Source organism: Toxotes jaculatrix, chromosome 3 (assembly GCF_017976425.1).
Source record: "Toxotes jaculatrix isolate fToxJac2 chromosome 3, fToxJac2.pri, whole genome shotgun sequence".
Classification (NCBI taxonomy): domain Eukaryota; kingdom Metazoa; phylum Chordata; class Actinopteri; family Toxotidae; genus Toxotes; species Toxotes jaculatrix.
In genome coordinates, this window is record NC_054396.1 from 19281558 (window position 1) to 19303629 (window position 22072).

Genomic DNA, 22072 nt, shown 5'->3' on the forward strand with positions numbered 1-22072 from the left:
ATCCAACAGCTGGTTAGCATAGTTTAGCATAAAGTCTGGAACCGGCTATCAGTGGAGACGCCATAGACCTACATATACATAGGATATAATGTATTAATCAGTGGACTTCAGACATTGCTGGTAGTCTTATCCAGTTTGGACACAGTTAGGCTAGTTGTTTCACCGTTGCTTTCAGTCGTCATGCTGAGCTAAGTTAATGGTTTCTGCAAGAAAGCAGAGTCAGATTTAATTAGCAAATTTACCAAAATGTGAAGCTATTCTTTTAAGACAACATTTAAACGACAAAAAAAAAAAAGAAAAAGATTTTTTTCCGCTTACCTCCAGTCACAACTCACCCACGCAATTCTATCTTGGGTTTTATTTGAAACAGGAATTGAGTCTTTTTGTTTTGAGTTACTGAAAAAGGTCATCCAGCTGGCAGCAAGTGAATTGAGGCTCATGGTGGAACGGTGGAGGATGTGCACAACAAAGAGCACAATCATTCATGTTTCAACCAGTGAGGTGAATACTGAGGAGAATAGGAGGTAATTGGATAAATAGGGAACATATGCTGTATGACTGTAAATTTTCAAATGATACAGAGAAGCAGATAATAATGGAATTTTAATTTGAGGTGAACTGTTCCTTCAGTCGCTGTTAATGTGTGTGAGCAGCTTTTCAGGGCAAAGTGATTCACCCTGTTCCTCCTTTCTTATTGCCTAGTCAGGACAATTTTAATCCAATATCTTAAGCTCCCCTCTGTCGCTCCATCCCTCCCTCCATTCCTTAAAGTGGAATGGATGTTACATAAACCTGAATGGAGGAGGAAACCACCTGCAGCCAACACGAGCTAATGGAATTTGGTGTGTGTGTTTTTCCCAAGTTGAAGCCACGGGTGAAGTTGTATTAATAGTTCAGCTCAGTGAACATATCTCTCAACACGTTCTCTTTACAGCTCTGTGACCTTGTTTGCTCATTCATCACCCTGTCCTGTCCGCTGCATTCGCCCTGACTTTAAGCCCTCTCTCCGACTCAGTCCTCCTACTGCATACCTCTAGTCCTTCATTTAATGTACTTACACTAAACCAGTGTATGATTTTTCTGTACTAAAGTGATAACTGGGGGGGAGCATTGTGAAAGACCAACCCATTGCTTGGTCTGAAGGGGTAACCACAGCATTTGTTCAGAGGTAATTGATTTGCCCAACAGAGGAGGGTGCCATTCATGGGAAATTACACATTAAAGACTTTGGTAGATTTATTGTTGCTTATTGTGAAGCTACAGGGGTTAGATGTTGTGTCAAAACCCTTTTAAGCAGCTCTCACCTTCATCTTAAAGCTCTGTTCATATATCGTGTTTACAGGAACAAAATACACAGTGCATTACACACTACAGGAATAACCAGCTGGTTTTGTGACTGTTATTCAGTGTTGATTCTTCAGTACTACCCAGGTGATGCAGTTAACAGTGCTTAGATATCATTAACGACAGAATATAAATGTACATTGGCTCAACTACCAGTAGGCATAGCAGCAGCTGAGCACTGGTTAACAATGTTATGTACAGTAATATTCACTTATTCATTTTAATCGGAGCATACTTTCTATGGTTGTGTTGATGCTCCTTATTACATGTCTCTTTTCTATTTCATATTTTTCCAATAATCTATAATCCAATGATCAATAATAAATGACTGAAAAAAACCTCTTAGGTGACCTCTGGTATTCCCTTGTTATGTTAACCTTGATGGAAAGAAAACACATTGCAGCTTCACTGTTTTTCAGAGTTGCTCTTCCTTCAACGGCTGCCACTGTCAGCAGCAGAGCTGAATGATGAACTTAGACATGCAGAATTCATTGTGTCAAGCTTAGGTGTAATGCAACCTGTGTGTAAACAAGCCCCAAATAGATCTCCAAGCCACTCTTAATCAAATAAACCAGCATACCCAAATGAAAACCCTTGCCTTGTCCCCTTGAGCTTTGTGCTGATTGGATCAGAAATGTGATGGTAACAGAAACCTCAGTGAAAGGTTCCCTAGTATATCAAAGTCAACAAGCATAGTGGACATGTGCTGTGGTCACTACGTCTTCTGTTCACTGGATCCCATCTGGCTTTGTCCGTGCAGTGGTGTTGCTGTCCTGTACTATACCTGTCTCCTTCATTATTGAGGAGGGTGTGAGAGAGATGACTTTACTGTAGCAGGTCATGTCTGCTGAGGCTCAGCAAGAACCTGACCCCTTAGAGGGCTTGGCACAGGGTCACTGTAGCAACACACAATGCAGTATTCAAGGCCAGTCTAGTAAAATATTGAAGACAACAATGTGCTGACAAAGGGACATCCTTACAATGAGAACAATGACAAGGGCAGAGCTGTGTATTCTGATATCCTGGTTACTTATTTTTAGGTTTGGGGAAGTGCTTAAACACACTGGCACTGCATGTGCAATATTCATGGTTAGAACATGCTTATGCAACACTTACACAGTAAGCTTTGCTTTGTGGTAAGCCCTAACACATGGTGATGAAGATGGTGCAACTCTAGAAGGATGTTTTGACAGTTGCTCCTAATGTATCTAATTAGACAGGTTTACTATGCATTGCATTGGTGCACAACATGCTTGTGCAACATGCATTAACACATTAAGCAACATGAAGTAATTTAATCACATTAGGTGTTTAAATCTGGAACAGTGAAAAGTTCCCTTATGCTAAATTATACAGTAGCACAGCTGTATTTTAGAGTTAAACTCCACAATGTTTACAACCTCCTCAAAGGACGATGCAGTCAAGCAGAATTTTGAGTGATAAAGATATTTTGTACTACCATTCACAGTCCATCATTAAAAACACTCTCACAAACATGTTCCCCTAACGATTTCGATCAGTAAGCTGCTTTTGGTTTCGGTTATCTTTGTTTGTGACGCCGAGCAGGAGCCCCCCGAGGGGGTATTTTGCTCACGCAATTAAGAGCCAGTTAATTGTAGATCAGCTCCAGTGGTTTGCCAGAGGGGACTTGTGTCAACCTTGTCACCACAGTGCAACGTAAGGGCACGTGGTCCCATTGGATTTTCTTATCACTCTCTCTTCTCCCTCACGTCTGATTGTGTTTGTCAGTAGGTTCCTATACATGACGTCAACAGGCTCTTGGGTTCAAACAGTAACGCGATTACAGACCTCACTGACCATATCAGATCTTTTTAATGAGGCTCTTTGTAGAAAATAAGTTGGACACAAATGTCTTACTTGCAAAATACACAGTGAGTGAATGTGATTTCATTATTGCTCAATATCACTATCTCACTGAGACCTCAGATGGTTCAGAAACTGGTTGATTTTTGCTGTGATACGCTGAAAACAAAGAATATAAATGAATGGAGAGACTCTCTGAGCGCCCATGGTGGTTCAGTGGAGAAAGACTGGAACTAATGATGTTTGATGATGTAGTGAACATTTAACTGGATTAACTCTTCTAAAATAGAAAGTGTATGGAGATCTATCAAAAAGAGATTGTTTTTGGGTTTTTTTTTCCCCACTACAACACAAATGTAGCCCACTTAGCCTATTTAGAGGCGATATGATGCTGTTGAGATTTATTTTAAACAGTTTAGTCATTTTTTTTTTGGACTTGGTGTTCAGACCACATTGAAAGAAGTGTTTTGTTAGTCATTGCAGCAGTTCAGCAGCCTTATCATAGCTACACAAAACACCCACCCACCCACATGCTTATACACACAGTCCCACTTACACACGCAGTCACAAGAACAGTCAAGTAACACACACATCTGCACACATGTACACACACACACTCACAACACACCTATCCCCTGTCTAGCTCGCTACTCCTTTTCATTTCAACTGTATTTCTATACAGGCAGCCTTATAAAAATATATTAGATATCCTCCCACACACCCACTTTGACTCCTGCTCATGTTACATCATCTCTGATGCCACATTTCTTTTATCTTTGTACACTGCCAGCATATCTCTTGAAGGGGGTTGACCAGAAGAAGCACACTTCATTTTGTGTGCTTAATCGTTCCTTAGATCAGAGATATCCGAAGAAATAGAGCTATTAAGGTCTCGAGGTTTTCACTGAAATGAAGGTATACTGAAAAGATGGGAAAGAAACTGAAGCATAATAGTTATTTCAGTGATTATAGCTAATCTGTTATGATGTTGCCTTTTAACTAGGAACCATAGGCATCTCAGAAAGCTTAAAAAAAGCCAGTACAAAAGAATCAAAGACCTAACCAAAGCTGTGATTGTCAGCTGAGGGGTCTGTCTGGACTGTGATAGGCTCAGAGACGCCAGCTTTAGGAGCAAGTTGTGGTGAGTAGTCAAGCTTGCACGTTGCTGTAGGGGATTTTAGTCAGATGGCGGCTGAGGGATCCTGGTGAGCTGTGAGAAATTTCAGTGGATGTCATGGCGGGCCTGTTTAAGTCCTACTTCCTCTCTCCTGCTCTCCCCTGGCATTTCTCTGCACACACATACAGCATATACGCTCACACATTCTCATTGTCAGCACACGTGTAACTGTGCTTCCTTATCCATCCAGTCGACATGTGTCGGTGCTGCAGTAGGTGCAGGCACAAAGCGTTGTTCTTCTCACCTTCCATGACTTTGAGCTCCGACCTCAGTAACAACCTTAAGAACAGACTTTCTCACATTACAGACATGACAGGGTTGTTGATTTGATTTATTTATCAATCAAGCAAAATTAAAAATGAGGCTTAATGTCCTTTTCTGAAGGTCATAGCCACCGCCAGAGTGCAAAATATCACAAATCACTGCCACCTCAGTGCTGCATTAATGTTAATGTAATTCTCTCTGTTTTGACAGAAACCTTGGGAAGTCCGGCCTGCGGGTGTCCTGCCTTGGCTTAGGTAAGAGTCTCTTAGATTATGAGACACAGAGAGAAGTTTTAGGCACTTTCTATAACAGATTTATGATGCAAACTGATAACTCTATGGTCCTTTATATTCAGATAGGGAGAAAAGAGTGTTAAAACAGAGTGTGGGGGGAAATGTTCAGTAGCAAGTTCCAGTAACTTGCTGCAGTGGTTATAAAATAACTAGATCTTGTTTCTTGTACAGCATGTGCCGTATCACTTGTGCAGTACCTATAGTATCACTGTTTGCTTGCTCATCTGTGTGCGCATGTGTGTTTATGTACTTAAACACTGACACCCACCCCTGTCGTCCTCTTTAGGAACATGGGTGACGTTCGGTGGACAGATAACGGATGAGGTGAGAGCAGATGGATTTTGTCATCTTCCATCAGTCAGGAGTTGGGAATGGAAACCCTCCATATGATCCAGCATATCCTGGATTGCTCAAGAAGCCTATTTTTACTTTTAGTGACAACATACTGCTAGAGAGTCAACAGCAAGACAATAAACATGTAAAGCAAAGGTGTAGAATTCTTCTTTAGTCTTGTGAAGGAAATTTTAATAATTGAAAAGCCCTAACACCTCACATCAGTGATCTCTCATCCCATCGGTTACCCTCTCTGTTCCTTCTCCCCTGCTCTCTCAACAGATGGCAGAGCAGCTGATGACTCTGGCTTATGAAAATGGCATCAATCTGTTTGACACAGCGGAGGTCTACGCTGCTGGGAAGTGAGTATATCCTGTGCTACAGGTCACTCGCCACTGAGCATTAACACGAAATATTACGAAGCTGCTCACATGTGATTGATTATAAAATCACCAGGTAGAGATCACAGACCAGTTCATGCAATCTTGCTTGACTGTTAGGTGCACACTTCACTCAAATATTAAAAAACATATTCTTTTCATTATTTTATTGATGTGTAGCCATTCAGCTGGTCTAATGTGCAGTGAGAGAATATCTGCCACCAACCCAGTGCAATGGAGGTGAATAGAATTATGTTCAAGATACTAGAAGTACTACAAGTATTGAAAGTTTTGAAAAGTCATCAGCAATGTGTGACTACAGAAACAAATCACTATGTTGATGTTTCCATCCATTCTATACACGTTTACAATTTGCACATCAAAAAAACAAGAGTGGAAACGCAGGAAGTTCAAAAGAAATGGTCTACCGGTAAAAGCAATGTGCAACAAAATGCACTGGAAACACTGGAAACTGGCAGACCAGATCAGTGTGGAATGGTGAGGTAACTGTAACGTTCCTCAAAATAATACATGAAACAAACATAGATGCTGTGTTTCCATCACATTTTCATTAGCGTGTGGTCTCATTGGTGCTTTTTTTAATGATGTCATCTTGCCGCACACTCTTCTTCTGCTGTGCTTTAATGGCATAACTGTTAATCTTTGTGAGCCAACTCCCTAATGTTCACATAAGAATAGTGAATGGAAACACATTAATTCCCTTTTTCCTTTTTTTTCTGGAAATTTGTCAAAAATTGGCACTAAATTTGGATGGAATTTTTGCTGCTGTCAACAGTTTTTACTGGGACTAGTGTGTTGGCAGGAAGTAATTCCTGTGAACTATTAATGGACACAAAAGATTAATGTCTCTCTCCTTGAACGTAGACCTGAAATCAGGTGTGTCCTTTTTTTTATCAACACCATGTCATTGTGGCAGTAGCTTTCACAGGGGTTTGGATATTCATAGTCTTGGTCTAAATTTACAGGCCAGCTACAGATGATATTTTTAACCTCAGAAAGCAGCCCTGTGTTGCCTTATTGCTGTATGTAGTGATGGTTTAAATTCCAGCAAGGATTAATCTGGCTTTGTAGTAACTTGGATGCTTTGAAATAATCTAAGGGATTATCCTTGCAAACAGCATCTCTGATTAACAGCACCAAGTCCTTTTTTAATCCTCCCAAGAATATTCTAGTTTTACCATTATGTTTAGGGAGATGCATCAGAGTGCTAGTGTCTCACAAAAGAAAATCAAAAGAAACCAAAAAGAAACATGCAGTAGGTCTCTGTGGTTTCCCTCATTTCTCATGTAATGCTTCAGAAGCTGTTGTCTGCCCATAGTCATCACAACACGCTCAGGTGTTCTGAGAAGCTTTCCAAAAAAAAAAAAAAAGAGTTTGGCTTGTTGTTCAAGGGTGGGGCCAGAAAAACGGGCACAAAGTTGATCTTTGACTTTAATAATCATGCTGCCGTAGAACAAACCACAATTCCACAGCAAGCGCAGATCTGTTTGGCACGTGCAAATGTTTGTGACAGCATGTCACACTGCTCAGTATGTGTTGCACAGGTGTTAATCCTGACAGCTTCAGCACAAAGCAGCGCTGAGGAGCTTATATTACACACACACACATGTAGGAGTAGAACAAATCACACACTTTGCACATCAGAACGGAGAAAGCTTTCATGTGAAGTCCTTGGTTCTGGCTTACTGTAGCTCCTTCATCCGTCTGACTCAGAGAACGTGAAGTGGTGTTGGTGCCTGTACAGTCGACTGTCAGTCAGCTGCTGTAATGTTGATTCCGTGTTGCGATCCTGGACTGATAAACTAGGTTTGTAAGCTGTACTCACACTCCTCACCCTGCTGATGCACAACACTTGGCAGTTTCTCGCTGTTTGTTTGGCATGTTTATTCTGGCTTAACCCTACAAAAAAAAACAGAAACCGTCACAAAAACATTCGACACAGAGATATTTAAATATTGATTGTAATTCTTAACTAGCATAGCCATTCCAATATACAGACTACTGTTTCTCAGAAATATAAATAAATAAATGTAATTGCACAAATAAACATGCCCTGCTTATCCCATGTAGCTGCTGTTATCAGCAAACACATATGGCTTCAAAGCATTTGAAAGTATGCGAGTAATTGGCAGAAAAGAAATACCGTCTTCATTTTATTTCAGGCTTAGACATTTTGCTCTAGATGCATAGTAATTGCGTGATATTGTGTGAGCCCAGTGACAAATTGGTAGCATAATTACACAGAAATGTGAAAGTAATAAAATATTATAAATCCATGAAAAATGCAGCATTAAGCCATTGCTTCTGCTGTAAGTCATAGCATCGACTCTGCACAGGAATAAAGACTTAATTAATGGATGGATGAAGAAAGTGAACTTGCTGAAGACACACTGTACCTAATGTTTGGGCTCTCAAATTACTCACATTTCAGAAGGGCAACATGCAGACCATTGTGTGGGTATTTGTCAGAGACACACACTATTACGCACTCAAACACACACATTATTGCTCTCAGGGGAGTGCTCGAGTGCTCGTTGTCTAAAAAGGTGTGGGTCCAGCTGGCAGGGTCTGAAACAGCTAGTAGTAGTGCAGCACCTACTGTACTCATGCTGCTTGTTGAATCAGCAGACTGTGCCAGGCACATACACAGGAGTACAGAGGAGAAAGATTTGGAGGGCGATATTAGTATTTTATTGATTTAATCTTTTAATAAGTAACAAAGAAAGAGGATTAAATAAATAAATACTAAAAATGCAAATGCAAGTTTTAATATTAGAGCATGACTCTTAGAAACAAAACACACAAACAGGAGAGACCCAAATTAAAACTTAACAATATCACAGTGTCAATGGGCAGAGTGGCTGCAACCAACCTCACAGCACCTATGAGATCATCTGTTTACAGCCTTACACTGTTAAATGTGTGAAGGATCACTAACAGAAGATAGTTTACAAGAACTCATCCTGTCCTGGAGAGGAAGGGTTAAGTAAGTAAAGATTTATCTGTTTAGCACTTAAAAAGAAAAGTTTCTTCTTTACAATAAAAGCACTTTTGCCTGGAATATTAAACAATTAAAATAAGATTTTCTTTTTTTTTTTTTTTTGAGTGCAGTAATTACTGCATTCTGCACTGCACTGGTTATCAGTTATAGCTCAACCAGCACTGGGTTTGTGAGGATAATACTCATATCAATATTTCACACTGTTTCATTTAGCAATCACAGTGAGTAACTTGTACATGGTAATGTCATTTTGTCAGTGGCATAAGTTGTTAGTATTTCTAGTTTAGCTGACAGTTATGTCCATCGGATTACCACAACCACACCCCTGTCTTTACCACTCAGGGTGTGATGACACAGCCGCACTGAAAGAAGCAGGATCCCTTATTCGCAGATCACAGTCAGTCACAGATGAGAGGAGTTATGGTCCTTGTAATTGAAAACACCTTTGACAGCAAAATGTAATTTATTTGAAAACCAATTAGAGCAGCTAGCTTTATTCATGGATGCACCCAAAATGAATCCAAAACAAATATTAGTCTTTGCTATGTGTCAGAATTTCTCAAAAACATTTTATGGGAAACTATGTTACAAGAAGGTGTCTTATTATTTGTCAGTGTGAGAGGACTGGAGAGACATCCTGCTGACAGGTTTCTGTGTGGCCCTAATGAGCCCCATGTTGAAAGTAATGTCACTCATTAGCACCCCTGTGGCTGCTAATGAGTGACATAGTGGTGGCTCCACAGCACAGCTGGGCCCAGGCCCTGCTGACTCTGACCTGGCAGTTAGTTCACACTCACCAGTCCTAAACAGGTGTGCTTTCCAATGAAAGCTCCCTCATGTATTATACAGTATGTGTGCAGAGCTGGATTGTTTTTCTTTTTTAATTCAGGGCTTGAAGTCATCCTTCAGACAGTCGGGTGTGAACGCTCTTATCATCTCAAGACTGTCTGTATTTAATCACGCCTTCTCTCCGTCTCCCTCGCAGGGCAGAGGTGGTGCTTGGAAACATCATAAAGAAGAAAGGATGGAGGTATGAGGCACACTTTAATTGGCTTTGGTGTTTTTTAATTTCCGTCCCAGCCAGCCTCCCTAATCTTGTGTCATCTCCTTCCTTGCACATATTGGGAGGCGGTGTGTTGTGAACTGGAACGGTAAGGTGGGGAGATGAAAGATTAATGCGGGCCACCATGCCATGCTCACACTCCTGTGTCCCTCCTCAAAGACGCTGAATAATGGATGAACTTCTTGTGCCTTGACTTTATCTGTCCTGAGTTGGCATTTGTAAAGCTTTGTCAGGTTAGACGCCTACAACACCCAGTCACTGGCACTGGCCAAGTTTTGGCACAGTCACAGTTACTGGGATTGGTGGGATGTGGTGAGTGTGACGTTGATGTAATAAGGCAGAAATAGAAAATTACCCGGAGGATGTGTCCAAGCTTTTCATCCTGTTAATACGTACACTCACTTATGAGTTTATTAGGTACATCTAGCTTATCATACAATCTTGCAGTTCTCTTTAACATATCTTCAACACAAACTGAACATTATAACCTTCATGAGGTTCATGATTTACTACAGGCCTGGTGTATTAGAGTGCATTAATTTTGGTTAGGTGTTCCTGATAAACTGACAACTGAGTGTATAAGTGTATAAGGGTTGTGTAGACCTCAGATATCACCAACTCCAACACATGAGGCTTTTTGCTATAATTCTCCATGTTTGACTGGTGTTCTTATAGATGTGATTTCCTTTTCCATTTTCAGACGTTCAAGTCTGGTGATAACAACAAAGCTGTTCTGGGGGGGAAAGTAAGTTTCATCTGGTTGCTTTCAAATGAGAAATGTTCCTACTGTATAATTGTTCTTGACTTGTTTGATGTTCCTGGTAATGGGATCGTGTGTCATCCAAACTGATCTGTTGTCAGGCACTTTCAATAAAGCTGAAACATTTATTAGATCATATTTCACAAAGGATAGGTGATATTATATCATCCAAGAGGGGCAGGTTGTGGTATATATCAAACAACTGTTCATAAACCAAGGTCTGTTTTTTGTTTTCTCCAGAGCAGAGACTGAAAGAGGTTTATCCCGAAAACACATTATAGAGGGTAAGTAGTGGCACTGCAGATTATTGGATTAAATGCTGACACTGCAACAACAAAATACTTCCTAATTAGTTGCCTTGGCTCAAGGGAGGCTACATTCAATCTGGGCTACATTTTAATAATTGACAAACTCTTAGGTTTATTGGAGAAAACATTTTGGTGCACTAACTCTGTAAAAAATAAATTGTTTGAGAATCCTATGCACAAATAATTTGGCAGTATCTACTGCAGTTTGGGTGTTTATGAAGACCTAGTGCAAGATTTACTACTAATACTTACTGACTGTGGTGTTTATTTCTAGGTTTAAAAGCCTCCCTAGAAAGACTGCAGTTAGACTATGTGGATGTGGTTTTTGCGAACAGACCAGACCCTAATACACCTATGGAAGGTAATGCTTCATTTTATCCTTTGTTGCTTTTGATTTACCACAGATCTTTTGTTATCCTCTCACACACTGTTAACCATGTTTTCCTTATGTTTTGTCATATTGCACATAACAAATGTGCCTTTTTTTCTGTCTCTATGACTACTGCAGTGTGAAGACTCAGATATATAAACCTCTTGTAACTGAAATATCTATTTTTAAATGCTGTGTGTTGTCCTGGTGCTTCCACCTCCACAGTCAGAATGAGGAAAGATACTGATGCTGGAGACCTTTAAATGGCAGGGTGCTAACTGTGTGTGGGCTAAGCTGGTCACACGGTATCCATCTGCTCCCGTGTCAGAGTTCCCCTTTGGGTTAGAGTTCGGTCACAGGTCATCTTCAGCCTCACTGGCTACGGCGCTTTCACAATACTTCAGTGTCTTGTTAGTCAGAAGTAGCAGGTGTTGTTTCATATAAAAGTCGAGGCGATTCTTTTGCCCATCTGCCCTTTTAAAGATTACACATAGTTCACATGGACATCTCTGAGTCTATGTCTTCAAATCTTCTGTGGTTAAACCATCTGGTACATTTTATTCTGGCAATAGCTAAAGGGCAGTATGCAGGGTGAAAAGGAGGTAAACCCCTTTCCTGTCGGTTTACATAGAAAACCTCTTAACCAAGCACCCGCTAGATGATAGGAGGGCTGATTTGTTAGTCTAAGAGCATTTTGAGAAACAGCACGTCACCAAGGGGTGTAGATGGATGGATGTGAAATTACTGAGAGCTGACACATACCAGTTTTATTGCTCTCCTGTGCTCCTTGTCTTGTCTGGGACACCCTGATCATTATCCAGCATGTTTGATGTTTTGGTCAGCAGTCTAACAAAACATATTGCCACTTTGACCAACGAAAAGACGGAAATTACAGTCGTATAGCGTGAGATTTCATTCACTGTCACACAGGGGCAGATATGGCTGTAAAATGAAATCGCTATCTGACGGCTTTAAATAAAATAGAGTGATGTGTTGACAGAATAACACGAGATTAATCTCTGGCTAACATTCAATCAAACCTGGTCAGCACATCAATGGAAAGAACCTTGTCCTTGATATATTTTTTGTGTTATAGAAACAAGTATTTTTCTAACGCCCTGTGCTTAAAATACAGAAGCTGTGGTCCAGTTTTTCAACCTACTGGAGAAGCTTTATCTATAATCAAAGATTTGAACGGGTGCAAGCACGCCTGTCACCTCCTAGTTATTTCCCTGGCCTCTTTTTTTGTAGCATGTTACAGATAAAAAAAAGACAGATTCTTGTGGAATTTTACATTAATGTCATTCAAGTGTGCCTTGTAGTGAATAAATGTCATCCTCCTCAGAATGAATCACTCACCATTCTGATTAACATAATCAGCTTTTCCACTTCTCTGTTGAATGGCCCAGTCCATTTGGATTGCAAATGATAAAAACACACACATCTTTTATAAGGATAAAGAACAAAGAAACTCAGATACACATACAGTAGGCTCTCAGGATATTGTCTGCTCTGTAGAGAGAGATATAGAAAATGAAAAAATGGTAGTAATGAAACTATTCAGTAAACACAATGGGGTGACACCAACAATAAAGGTGTTTTTTTAATGTTTTTGTGAATTTTTACTTTCAGAAACGGTTCGAGCAATGACCCACGTGATAAATCAAGGCATGGCCATGTACTGGGGAACATCCCGCTGGAGCCCAATGGAGATAATGGTTAGGCTTTGTGTATTTGTACAGACCACTGTCCGGAAAAATAAATAAATAAATCAGTGATACAGTCAGAGTTTTGGGAAATATGATTTTCAATATAGAGTTAGGATTTTTTTTTCTGTCCATCACAAAGATTGGAATGAATTCTGACTTTACTTTATCTTACCTATTCCTGTTTGATACTGAACTATGTATGTTGCATTGTTTTGTACACGGGTCCAGTCTTCTGTCTCCCATGTTTTCCTGTAGGAAGCGTATTCTGTGGCGCGGCAGTTCAACCAGATCCCTCCCATCTGTGAGCAGGCTGAGTACCACATGTTCCAAAGAGAGAAGGTGGAGGTGCAGCTACCTGAGCTCTTCCATAAGATAGGTGAGAAGTCGTGGATTTGTGGCTTGGGATTCATCATCATAACACATTACTCAAATCTCTTTGCGTGATAATGAGTTTCCAGCAAACATGAATATATAAAAACCCCTCTGCCCTGGTTTTCAAGCTGTGAATTCTCAGACACTAACAGGAATGTAGTGTTTATAATTTTCTTTTTCTTCATAAGACCAAATAAAAACCAAAGATTAGATAAAATAAACAATTGTTTTTCAGTGACTGTGATGATCACGTTTGTGTTCTCAGGTGTGGGGGCCATGACATGGTCACCACTGGCCTGTGGGATCATCTCAGGGAAATACGACGGCAGGGTGCCTCCCTTCTCTCGGGCCTCTCTGAAGGTAGACAAACGTCATTGGCTGTTTGCTGTCTTTATCCCACTTTGATCATCCGTGCTGTGCCACTGTTGTGTTTTTCCCTACTGGTTGCTGGTTGTTTGTTTGTTTGTTCATTGTGTGTTTGTGTCTTTCAGGTTCTGTAACTCTGTGCACATCGCATATATCTGTGTGTGTTTTCAGTGCCATGTTGACGCCATGCACTGTGTACCTCTTCTCAAGCAGTGCTGTTGGACACTGTTTGCCAGCTGGTGTCAGCTTAACATACATGAACACACATGATAAATGTGCACAGCAATGCATCCACACAGAACAGTAACAGTACAGCATGTGTGCACACTAACAAATTGTTTGTTTTTAATTTGACACTACGGGTACCAGCGCTTTTTAAACGGAAACTAAATAATTGAATTGCTAGATGAATCATGGGCCACTTAAGTATGTTACAACAAAGTATGTAGACAACTCGTATGTGACCTAGAATAATTTTTTTGAGAGACTTGTTTTGCTCTAAGCGTAAGAGAACAAAACAGCCACATTAACTGAACATTAATGAGGGGGAGACGCATTTTTCATGATTTAATTCGGGGAGCTCTCAGACACCCAGTGGAATACTTCTCTTTAAAGTGACGGATGAACTCGGGAAGTGTGCCGTGACATGCAGTGGTTTTATCAACACGTCACTTCACATTATGTCAAATTACTTTTTCTTTTTTTCTTTTTTTAAGATTTTGGCATTTCTCATCACCACTTTGAACATAAAAATAACTTAGTGATCCTCTGCGTTACACAGGAGCTAACACCTGACTCTATGCAATGATCTGTCCCTGTGGTGGAGTGGCATGTTGTGTATTTGTGGATTGTGTGTCAGTGGCTGTCGATTAGACCTCTCCTGGTTCACTAGCTCTCCATTTTGGTGTTGTGCAGTATCTTTGATGACTTGTGTGGAATGTGCTGCTTCCTGTTTGGTTCAGTGTTGCCTGTGGATGTTTGTGGTATTTTGGCTCTTTAACTCAGTGATTAACTAATAGTATTATGGTACAGTATAATTCCTGACCTTTGATGCAAATTAGTTCTAACATCAAGATATGAAAAGTACTCTTTGACTCAGTTCAGCACAAAGAGATACTACATGATTTCAGTAAGTACAGTAACGGTTTCTTTAAATACAGATTTTTTTCCTAATGTTTGTATTTTTGTAATTATGATATAATGAACTGAATATTCAGTGTTTTAGTAAGCATAGCTGGAGGTATGTTTCCCTGGCTGAGGTGTAGACAACAGGAGACAGAGTCACGTGTTTAAAAACAGGCCCTGGTGACACAGGAGCTGCAGCGCAGCCGTGTGAGCAGGGCTGTGTTTTTGAGCAGGTGTGCTGTGTTTTCGACAGGGTTACCAGTGGTTGAAGGACAAGATCTTGAGCGAGGAGGGCCGGCGTCAGCAGGCGAAGTTGAAAGAGCTGCAGGCAATCGCGGAGCGGCTGGGCTGCACTCTGCCCCAACTCGCCATCGGTACGCAGATACACTCTGCCGCTCTCTCTCTTTCTGTCTGTCTGTCCGTCCCTCTCCCTCGGATGGGCCGAGGTCAGCGCCGCTCGCAGCTGTCTGGTTTGATTGTCGCTGTGTTGTGTTGTTCTTTGTGTGTCTGTGTTGTAACTACTGTAGTTTTTAATTAGACATTAATCAGACAAAAAGGGGGTAGGAAATGAGAAAACAGAAAAATATGTGAATAAGAAAATAACAGATAAATACTGTATGTTAAATGGACATAAACACATCCACAGCCTGTCTCATTGTCTTTCAGGAGCCAATAGGAAAAGCAACATTAATAGAATATACAGTGTAAACAAGGATCTGGCACAGTCCCTTGAATACATTAAGACATTAATGTAAATATCAGCATACGGAATGCAAAAATGTGTTTAAAGTATGTGTTTGTATATGCAGGTCTGTGGTTTTCCCTGGTGTTAACATGTATTTAACAGTTTCAAGTGTCAGCATTAAAATAGCATCCCAGACATAAATCCAGCGAGTGACTGATATCGATTTACTGCTGGACAGGAGAGTGAGAATGTGCAAACCCCAAAGACGCACACTCCTGCGAGGGCTGTTAAAGTGTCAGATTTGAGGGACTAAGCCAGTAAATCTGGGACTCCGTCTCCTATCTCAGGGCAGATCGCGGCAGATTTTTCACCCTCACAGTAATGTGGTGTCATAGATTAGGTTTCACGGCCCATTAGTGCACACCCTCATCTCTCCCAATTACCATAAACCCTTCTATCGTTCCTGAAGGCAACACAAGAGATTTATATCTACCATGTAGGCCTCTACACTGCATTGTAGAGCTACAGTATTGAATAAAAACTACACAGCATAACAATGGCAGACTCCTTCCTCCCTTTGGCTTGATACTGAAGCCCTGTGCTGCTGGAGCACAGGAATCAGACTGTGGTTGTGAGTGGTAGAATAGAGTTAGCAGATGTTGTTGATGTATCTCAGGGGCCCGAGGGAAGGTCTAGTCTTCATGCAGTCTAGTGGAAGCCCTCCAAGTGGCCATATTCTCATTGTGGTGGAAGATTTGTGTAGAGCCATAATCCCACTATTTTTATAGCAATTTCCTCCATCCCTTTATGATGCTGTTGACAAGTGTATTCTCCTCGATTGCAAAAAGCATTCAGCTGTATTGCATAACACAGCTCACAATTATAATAGCACAAAAAATAGAAATGGGTTTTGGTTTCTTCAGAGAGATTAGCAAAAAAAAAAGCACATTTCCTGCATATTATGCACAATGAGTAGTTTTACCTTTGATACGTTAAGTGCATTTTGCTGATAATACTTTTGTACTTTTACATGTAGTGGAGTATTTTATGGTGTGGTAAGGCTACTTGTGTTTAAGTAAATGATCTGAATATTTCTTCCACATTTGGAGGGTTTTAGTGTGAAGGTTTGTGGTTAGATATAATTTTGGACAGGAAGTGTTGCAGTAGCTTTTGTGTTTATAGTTGCAAAAGGAAATGTCACTTAGCTTTTTGAAAGAAAATCAAACTGGTGTATGTTTGTGATGTGTTTGAATCAGGGCTGTTGTGAGTGTCTGTGTGTGTGTGTGTGCCCATAGCCACAGTGGGGGTGTCATTGCTTTTTACTGGTTTCCTGCAGCGTGGTGCCTACGGAACGAGGGGGTGAGCTCTGTCCTTTTAGGGGCGTCCAACACTGACCAGCTGATGGAGAACATAGGAGCGATACAGGTGAGGCAAAATAAGCGGATGTTTGTTTGTGTGTGTATGTGTGTGTACATCTCTGTTGTTCTACAGGGCAAATCAGTGGCTTAATTTGTGAGAGTGTGACCTGACCTGTTCCATCAGGCCCGTATTCGTGCCTTACAGTCCGTAATAGTAGCCTCCTCTCCTGGGTACAGCTTGGCCTCTTGGGCAGTTTGCTGCTGCATGCTTGGGTGCTTTACTGTACCAAGTTAATAAGGTCAGCGGAGTATCAGTTGCCAGGGGGATTGGACGCAAGCTTACAGCCACTTCCTCCTCTCCTGATAAGATGCACTCTCTTTTTAATGGGGTTTTCAGACCGGTGGGGGTTTACGTCCTCTCCTCACATTATGTCTGGCCGGCAGTAAAGAGCATTGCTTCACTCTTCTATTCCGATTCTTTGTGTATGCATCTGTGTGTGTAGACACATTAGTATACAAGATGTGTGCACGCTATATGTTTCCTGTCCTTTAGCACATTTGATATTTTGGTTTTGAAATGCTATGCCCACATATCCCCAGGGCTCTGCAGTTTTCCTTTTACTGGGAATGTTACATCCCGGATCCCAAAATAGAAACAGTTCTTCATCTGAAAAGAAAGTCATAATATTATTATTTATTTTATTTTTTTTCCAGTTAGTACATTTCCTGTCTACACTGTGGGAAGAGAATATTACAGAACAAATTATCTTTACTTTTTTCTACTTGTGAATGCTTAATTACATCATAGTAAAATTAAATACTGATGATCTTTCTTTTCCATCTGTAACTATATTTACATATATACAAACCTCTTAGCCAAAAATAGGTATTCAGAATCACCATGGAATTAGCAGTGGAATAATAATTCCACACATTCTCTTTTAAAATCGATTAACAACATTTTTGAGGTACATACACTTTACTTCCATTCCCCAGTAAAGAACCTCTTATCAGTTTATAATTTATGATGCATGCCTATAGATTAAATCACCATAGTTTGAAAAATAAAATTTAATTTAATTAAACATTAACTCCTTCCTGACCAACATTGAAAACTGGAATGTGATTTAATGCATCAGTAATAAACAACAGAATAATATAAATAATATGACGGGACATTCCTGTGTGTAATGAGAAAGTATACTTGAGTTAAATTTTAAATGCAAGGCTTTTATTTATAATACAGAGCTTATGCATTGCAGTTTTTCCTACTTTCACTTGAGTAAAGCATCTGAATAGCGTAAAATGTAATGATTTACTCTCAAATCAGCTGAAGGTGAGTTTAAAAAAAAGTGAAATAAGTTGCAGATCAGGTGTACTATTGCCTGCTTTAACTGCAGTTTTAATTGGTAGTTGTATGGGAGGTAAAGAACAAGAAGCCAAAATGTTGGTGATGCTTTATGCCCTTTAGCGCTGCCTAGAGGCTGAGATGTGAAACTGCAGACAGTTTCTGATGATTTTGTCTTAAGGCACTGTTGGAATGATCAAAAGCGCTGTCAGGAAGCGTAAAAGAAGAGAACATGTTCATTGTTTGTGTCTCTCTCCCGCCACAGGTTCTTCCAAAGTTGTCGTCCTCCATCACACACGAGGTGGACAGCATCCTGGGGAACAAGCCGTACAGTAAAAAGGACTACCGCTCCTAACGCGCAGCACGGCCCCGCCCGGCAGGGCTGCACCCGGGCTGCATCCGCAGCGCCCCACCTTTGCCTGATCCTCTGTTTGCTTGAGCTTTTACTGAGTGAGACCCTGGCGCATGAGTCTGGCCACACCAAGGCCACCCAGGGCACCTCATTTAGAGTTACAGGGATAAGATAAGAAAAGGGGGAAAAAATACAGTCACCTCCACAGGAAAGAAAGGGATTGACAAAGAAAGACAAAAGTGGTAGAGGGATATGCGCTCATACTTAAATCAGTTATACATTCAATTCAGCTGAACGTATTTTAAAATCGTAGAGAAAAATACCTTTTTAAAAAAAAAAAAAAAGCACACGCTTGCTTGGCAGCCAGAATTCTTTTTCTTTTTTCTTTTTTATTTTATGTTGCTTTTTTTTCTAAAACTGAATGCAACTAAAAGGAAGATGAAGTTCATACTGTATGAAAATACGAGTACTACTGTTGCACATGTACCATAGCCATGCATTTGTTCCTTGGACGTTCTGTTTACAAACACCTGTGTACTGTATGAGTCCGTCAAAGTTTCTCTGAAACAAAAACAATTTGTTTGTCGACATTATCAGTGTACGAGCCTTCTCGCGGGCTTTAACAATCAGCACTTTAGTATTGTCAGTATAGGTGTTCAAAGGTAGTTTTAAGGAGGGGAGAGGATGGGTATTACAATAGTCTTATCTCACAGTCATTGCACTATTAGACTCACATCGCCTCCTGAATAATTCCCTCTCCTCATCCTCCCTCCGTGTCTTCACTGGCAGTGCATTTGTCCATCCTGATGCCCTGACATTCCAGCTGTCTAAGTGTGGTGGTGAAGTCCTAAACTGAACAGGGCTGAGAGGACGAGGCGAGACAACTGTCCTCTGCCTGAGAAGCTCCTCCTCCGCCCTGACCAGTCAACAGTCTGCGACGACGTGTCAGGAGCGTAGGCTGATGTGTCCGGGCAACTGCCACTGAAGAGATTAGCTATTTATTCATCCCTAACAGTAGGAACTGCAGTCGTGTTAAATCAAATGCAGTGTCCTGCTTCACTGTGCTACCCAGCCTCTGTTATGTTTTTCAGGCTGAGGATTAACGGGAAGTGGTCATATCAGTGCTGGTTCAACATCTCATGGAAACTTCTCCTTGATCAAATTTTGTTCAAGTATTTTGCCTTATTTACAGTTGCATCAGACTGTGCTGTGGGCTTTGGCGTAGATGAGCAGCTCGACAGCTGTCCCTTTGGCCATCTGGTCTCATGTCCCCAGTATATATTGCTGACTGGTGGAAGTGGAATGGAAGTCGAGTTTGTCACAAGGAAGAGGTGGTGTTTCCAGTTAATCAGTGAGTGGCAGCAGCTCAGGGAACGGAGCAGGTGGTTTTAGTCGTGTGTTGGCGTGCACATGGTCAGGAGGTTGTATTTACTCGTCTGTCTTTCTTTTATGTGTGAACACTGGGGAGGACCGGTGACATTTTAGCGTGGCTTGAGCCAAAGATCTTCTTCTTCTTCTCTCTTTGACAACACATCTGAGTGTTTCACTCTCACTTCCTGCAAAATTATAGAACTCATCTTGACGCATGTGCTGTCCGGCTTATCTATCTATGGTATGGACTTTACTCCATATACTGTATATCTTTACTTGACCATGCTGTTATAATAGTTAACAAATGTCCTTCATATACAGAATGCATAGTACAGCTAAATGCTTTAGGATCATAAGGTTCGTTTCAGGCGTCATACGACTTGAGATGAGTTAGAAGTATTATTGCAGATTTGCAATTTGATGCCACCCTATATCATTCTTTCTCCTTTGGGTGCTCTCTTACTGTGATTACAGCACAAGTGGATAGCATGTGAAACATTCTCAAAGCATGGACTCTCTTCGCCCAGCCTACAGTACCTATGGGACAAGCAAGGTCACATTACTCCCCTTACTAACACACATAGATAACAAATCTTTACTAACAGCTGAAACTACTGATTCTTAGCAGAAAAAAACAGATGAAGAAAACTGTCATATTGGTGCGAATGATGATATGAATGAGATGTAGGTGCTTCTCGGTTTTTAAGTGGAGAGGATAATTAAAGTGAGCATCACTGTGGGATTTGTGCAGATGAGGTTTACAGTCTGCTCCTCTGTGATTTTTTTTGAACAGCAAAGTGACTTAACGTCTCTGCTGTTTATCCTGTTTGTGTGTGTGTATGTGGGGGGGGCAACTAAACTAATCCCTTGCTTTAGCCTGTTGTATTAGTTGATCCCTGCATACGTTTGATTTGCTGTGTCTTGTATGTCTGAGTGAATTAAACTGGTGCAAGCCAGTGCTGTTTTCTCAGAAGAAAAAAAAAAAAAAGATAAGCAAAGAACATTTTGTTCATTAGTCTGTGGAGTTCCTGTGTCTTAAGATTTTCATCTGCAGGGAGTGGAGAGGAAGTTTGAGACTTAACGGCAAAGTTTTGGACATCTTGGGAAATATGCTTATTTGCTTTCTTGCCAAGTTAGATGAGACTACTGATACCACTCTCATGGCCAGCAGTCGACTAACGTAGCTTAGCATAAAGGCTGGAAACAGCTAGCCCTGCTCTGTCTAAAGGTAAGAGGTTCACCTTGTCCTTGGCTTGCTAGCATTACCACTAGCAAGCTAATCTACAAGCATGCTAGCTGGTACTAGGGGTGAGTAAAGCGATACGACAGAATTTCAAATTAATGTGATGAATCCATTATATTTGGAATTGATCCCATCAACACTAGTATCTATACTCAAAACAAGATCTTGTGTAGGTAGTATCAGTACAAGGAGGATGAATGATGATCCAACCACCCCTAGCTGGTATTATGGTATTCATCTAACTCTCAGCAAGAAAGCAACTAAGCACAATTCCCAAAATGTAGAACTTCTCCTTTAAATAATATCGCTGTGCATTTCGTTCGACCATCAGTGTTATTTCACACTGTACTGACCTGCCCAGCAGACATCTTGTGCTGTTTACAGGTTAACACACAATGTAGAAATAACTTACTGTTTAAAGGCTGGAGCGTAGCTAGAAAAAAAAATCATGCTTTAAGTGGTCCCAGTTTCATCATATTTGCTGTTCTAACATATTGATGACTAGTACAGAAATGAAACCAGACCCACAGATGGATAGAGCTTATTTTACAGAAGGTTCTAGGTTATACAGAGAATATATTTTTTATGTTTTAGCCTTTAATGCAGTAGAGAGAATTAAAAGGACTGCTTTTATTTTTTTCATCATGCTGCATTTTTCCTATCTGTATTGTATCAAATTTAAGACTGACAAAAAGAAGCAATTTCTTTGTGTTGTGTATGCATTATGAGGAATGCTCTGAAGTGAATGCAACGGTGGACTGAATTCACTCTAAAGACGACATAGTGAGCGCCTGGTATCTTCTGTACATAGTTTGACCTTTGTATATATTTCTGGTTGTGATCACCTCTGCCTTTTCTCTTTTCTTTTTTTTTTTATTTTTTTTGCAGGCGTTGCTATCTGCACTGTGCTTGAATCTGAAATTTAGACAGGATGTACAGCTTCGATCTTCAATGAAAATGAAATAATGATAAAATAAGAATGGTAAACAAACATTTATGTGTCTG

General features: G+C 40.6%; 1 protein-coding gene across 3 annotated transcripts in view; it reads left to right on the forward strand.

The window, feature by feature from the left end:
* Positions 1 to 22019, forward strand: part of kcnab2a (potassium voltage-gated channel, shaker-related subfamily, beta member 2 a) — an 80507-nt gene extending 58488 nt beyond the window's left edge. For all 3 annotated transcript variants that reach the window (XM_041033833.1, XM_041033831.1, XM_041033832.1), the window contains 13 exons: positions 4820 to 4863; positions 5189 to 5226; positions 5518 to 5597; positions 9623 to 9667; positions 10401 to 10445; positions 10701 to 10744; positions 11043 to 11129; positions 12771 to 12856; positions 13103 to 13223; positions 13485 to 13579; positions 14964 to 15084; positions 16732 to 16820; positions 18367 to 22019. In XM_041033833.1, the coding sequence (XP_040889767.1) occupies positions 4820 to 4863; positions 5189 to 5226; positions 5518 to 5597; positions 9623 to 9667; positions 10401 to 10445; positions 10701 to 10744; positions 11043 to 11129; positions 12771 to 12856; positions 13103 to 13223; positions 13485 to 13579; positions 14964 to 15084; positions 16732 to 16820; positions 18367 to 18456 (985 nt within the window). In that variant the 3' untranslated portion in view covers positions 18457 to 22019. The remainder of the gene's footprint in view (positions 1 to 4819; positions 4864 to 5188; positions 5227 to 5517; positions 5598 to 9622; positions 9668 to 10400; positions 10446 to 10700; positions 10745 to 11042; positions 11130 to 12770; positions 12857 to 13102; positions 13224 to 13484; positions 13580 to 14963; positions 15085 to 16731; positions 16821 to 18366) is intronic.
* The last annotated feature ends 53 nt before the right edge of the window (positions 22020 to 22072 follow it).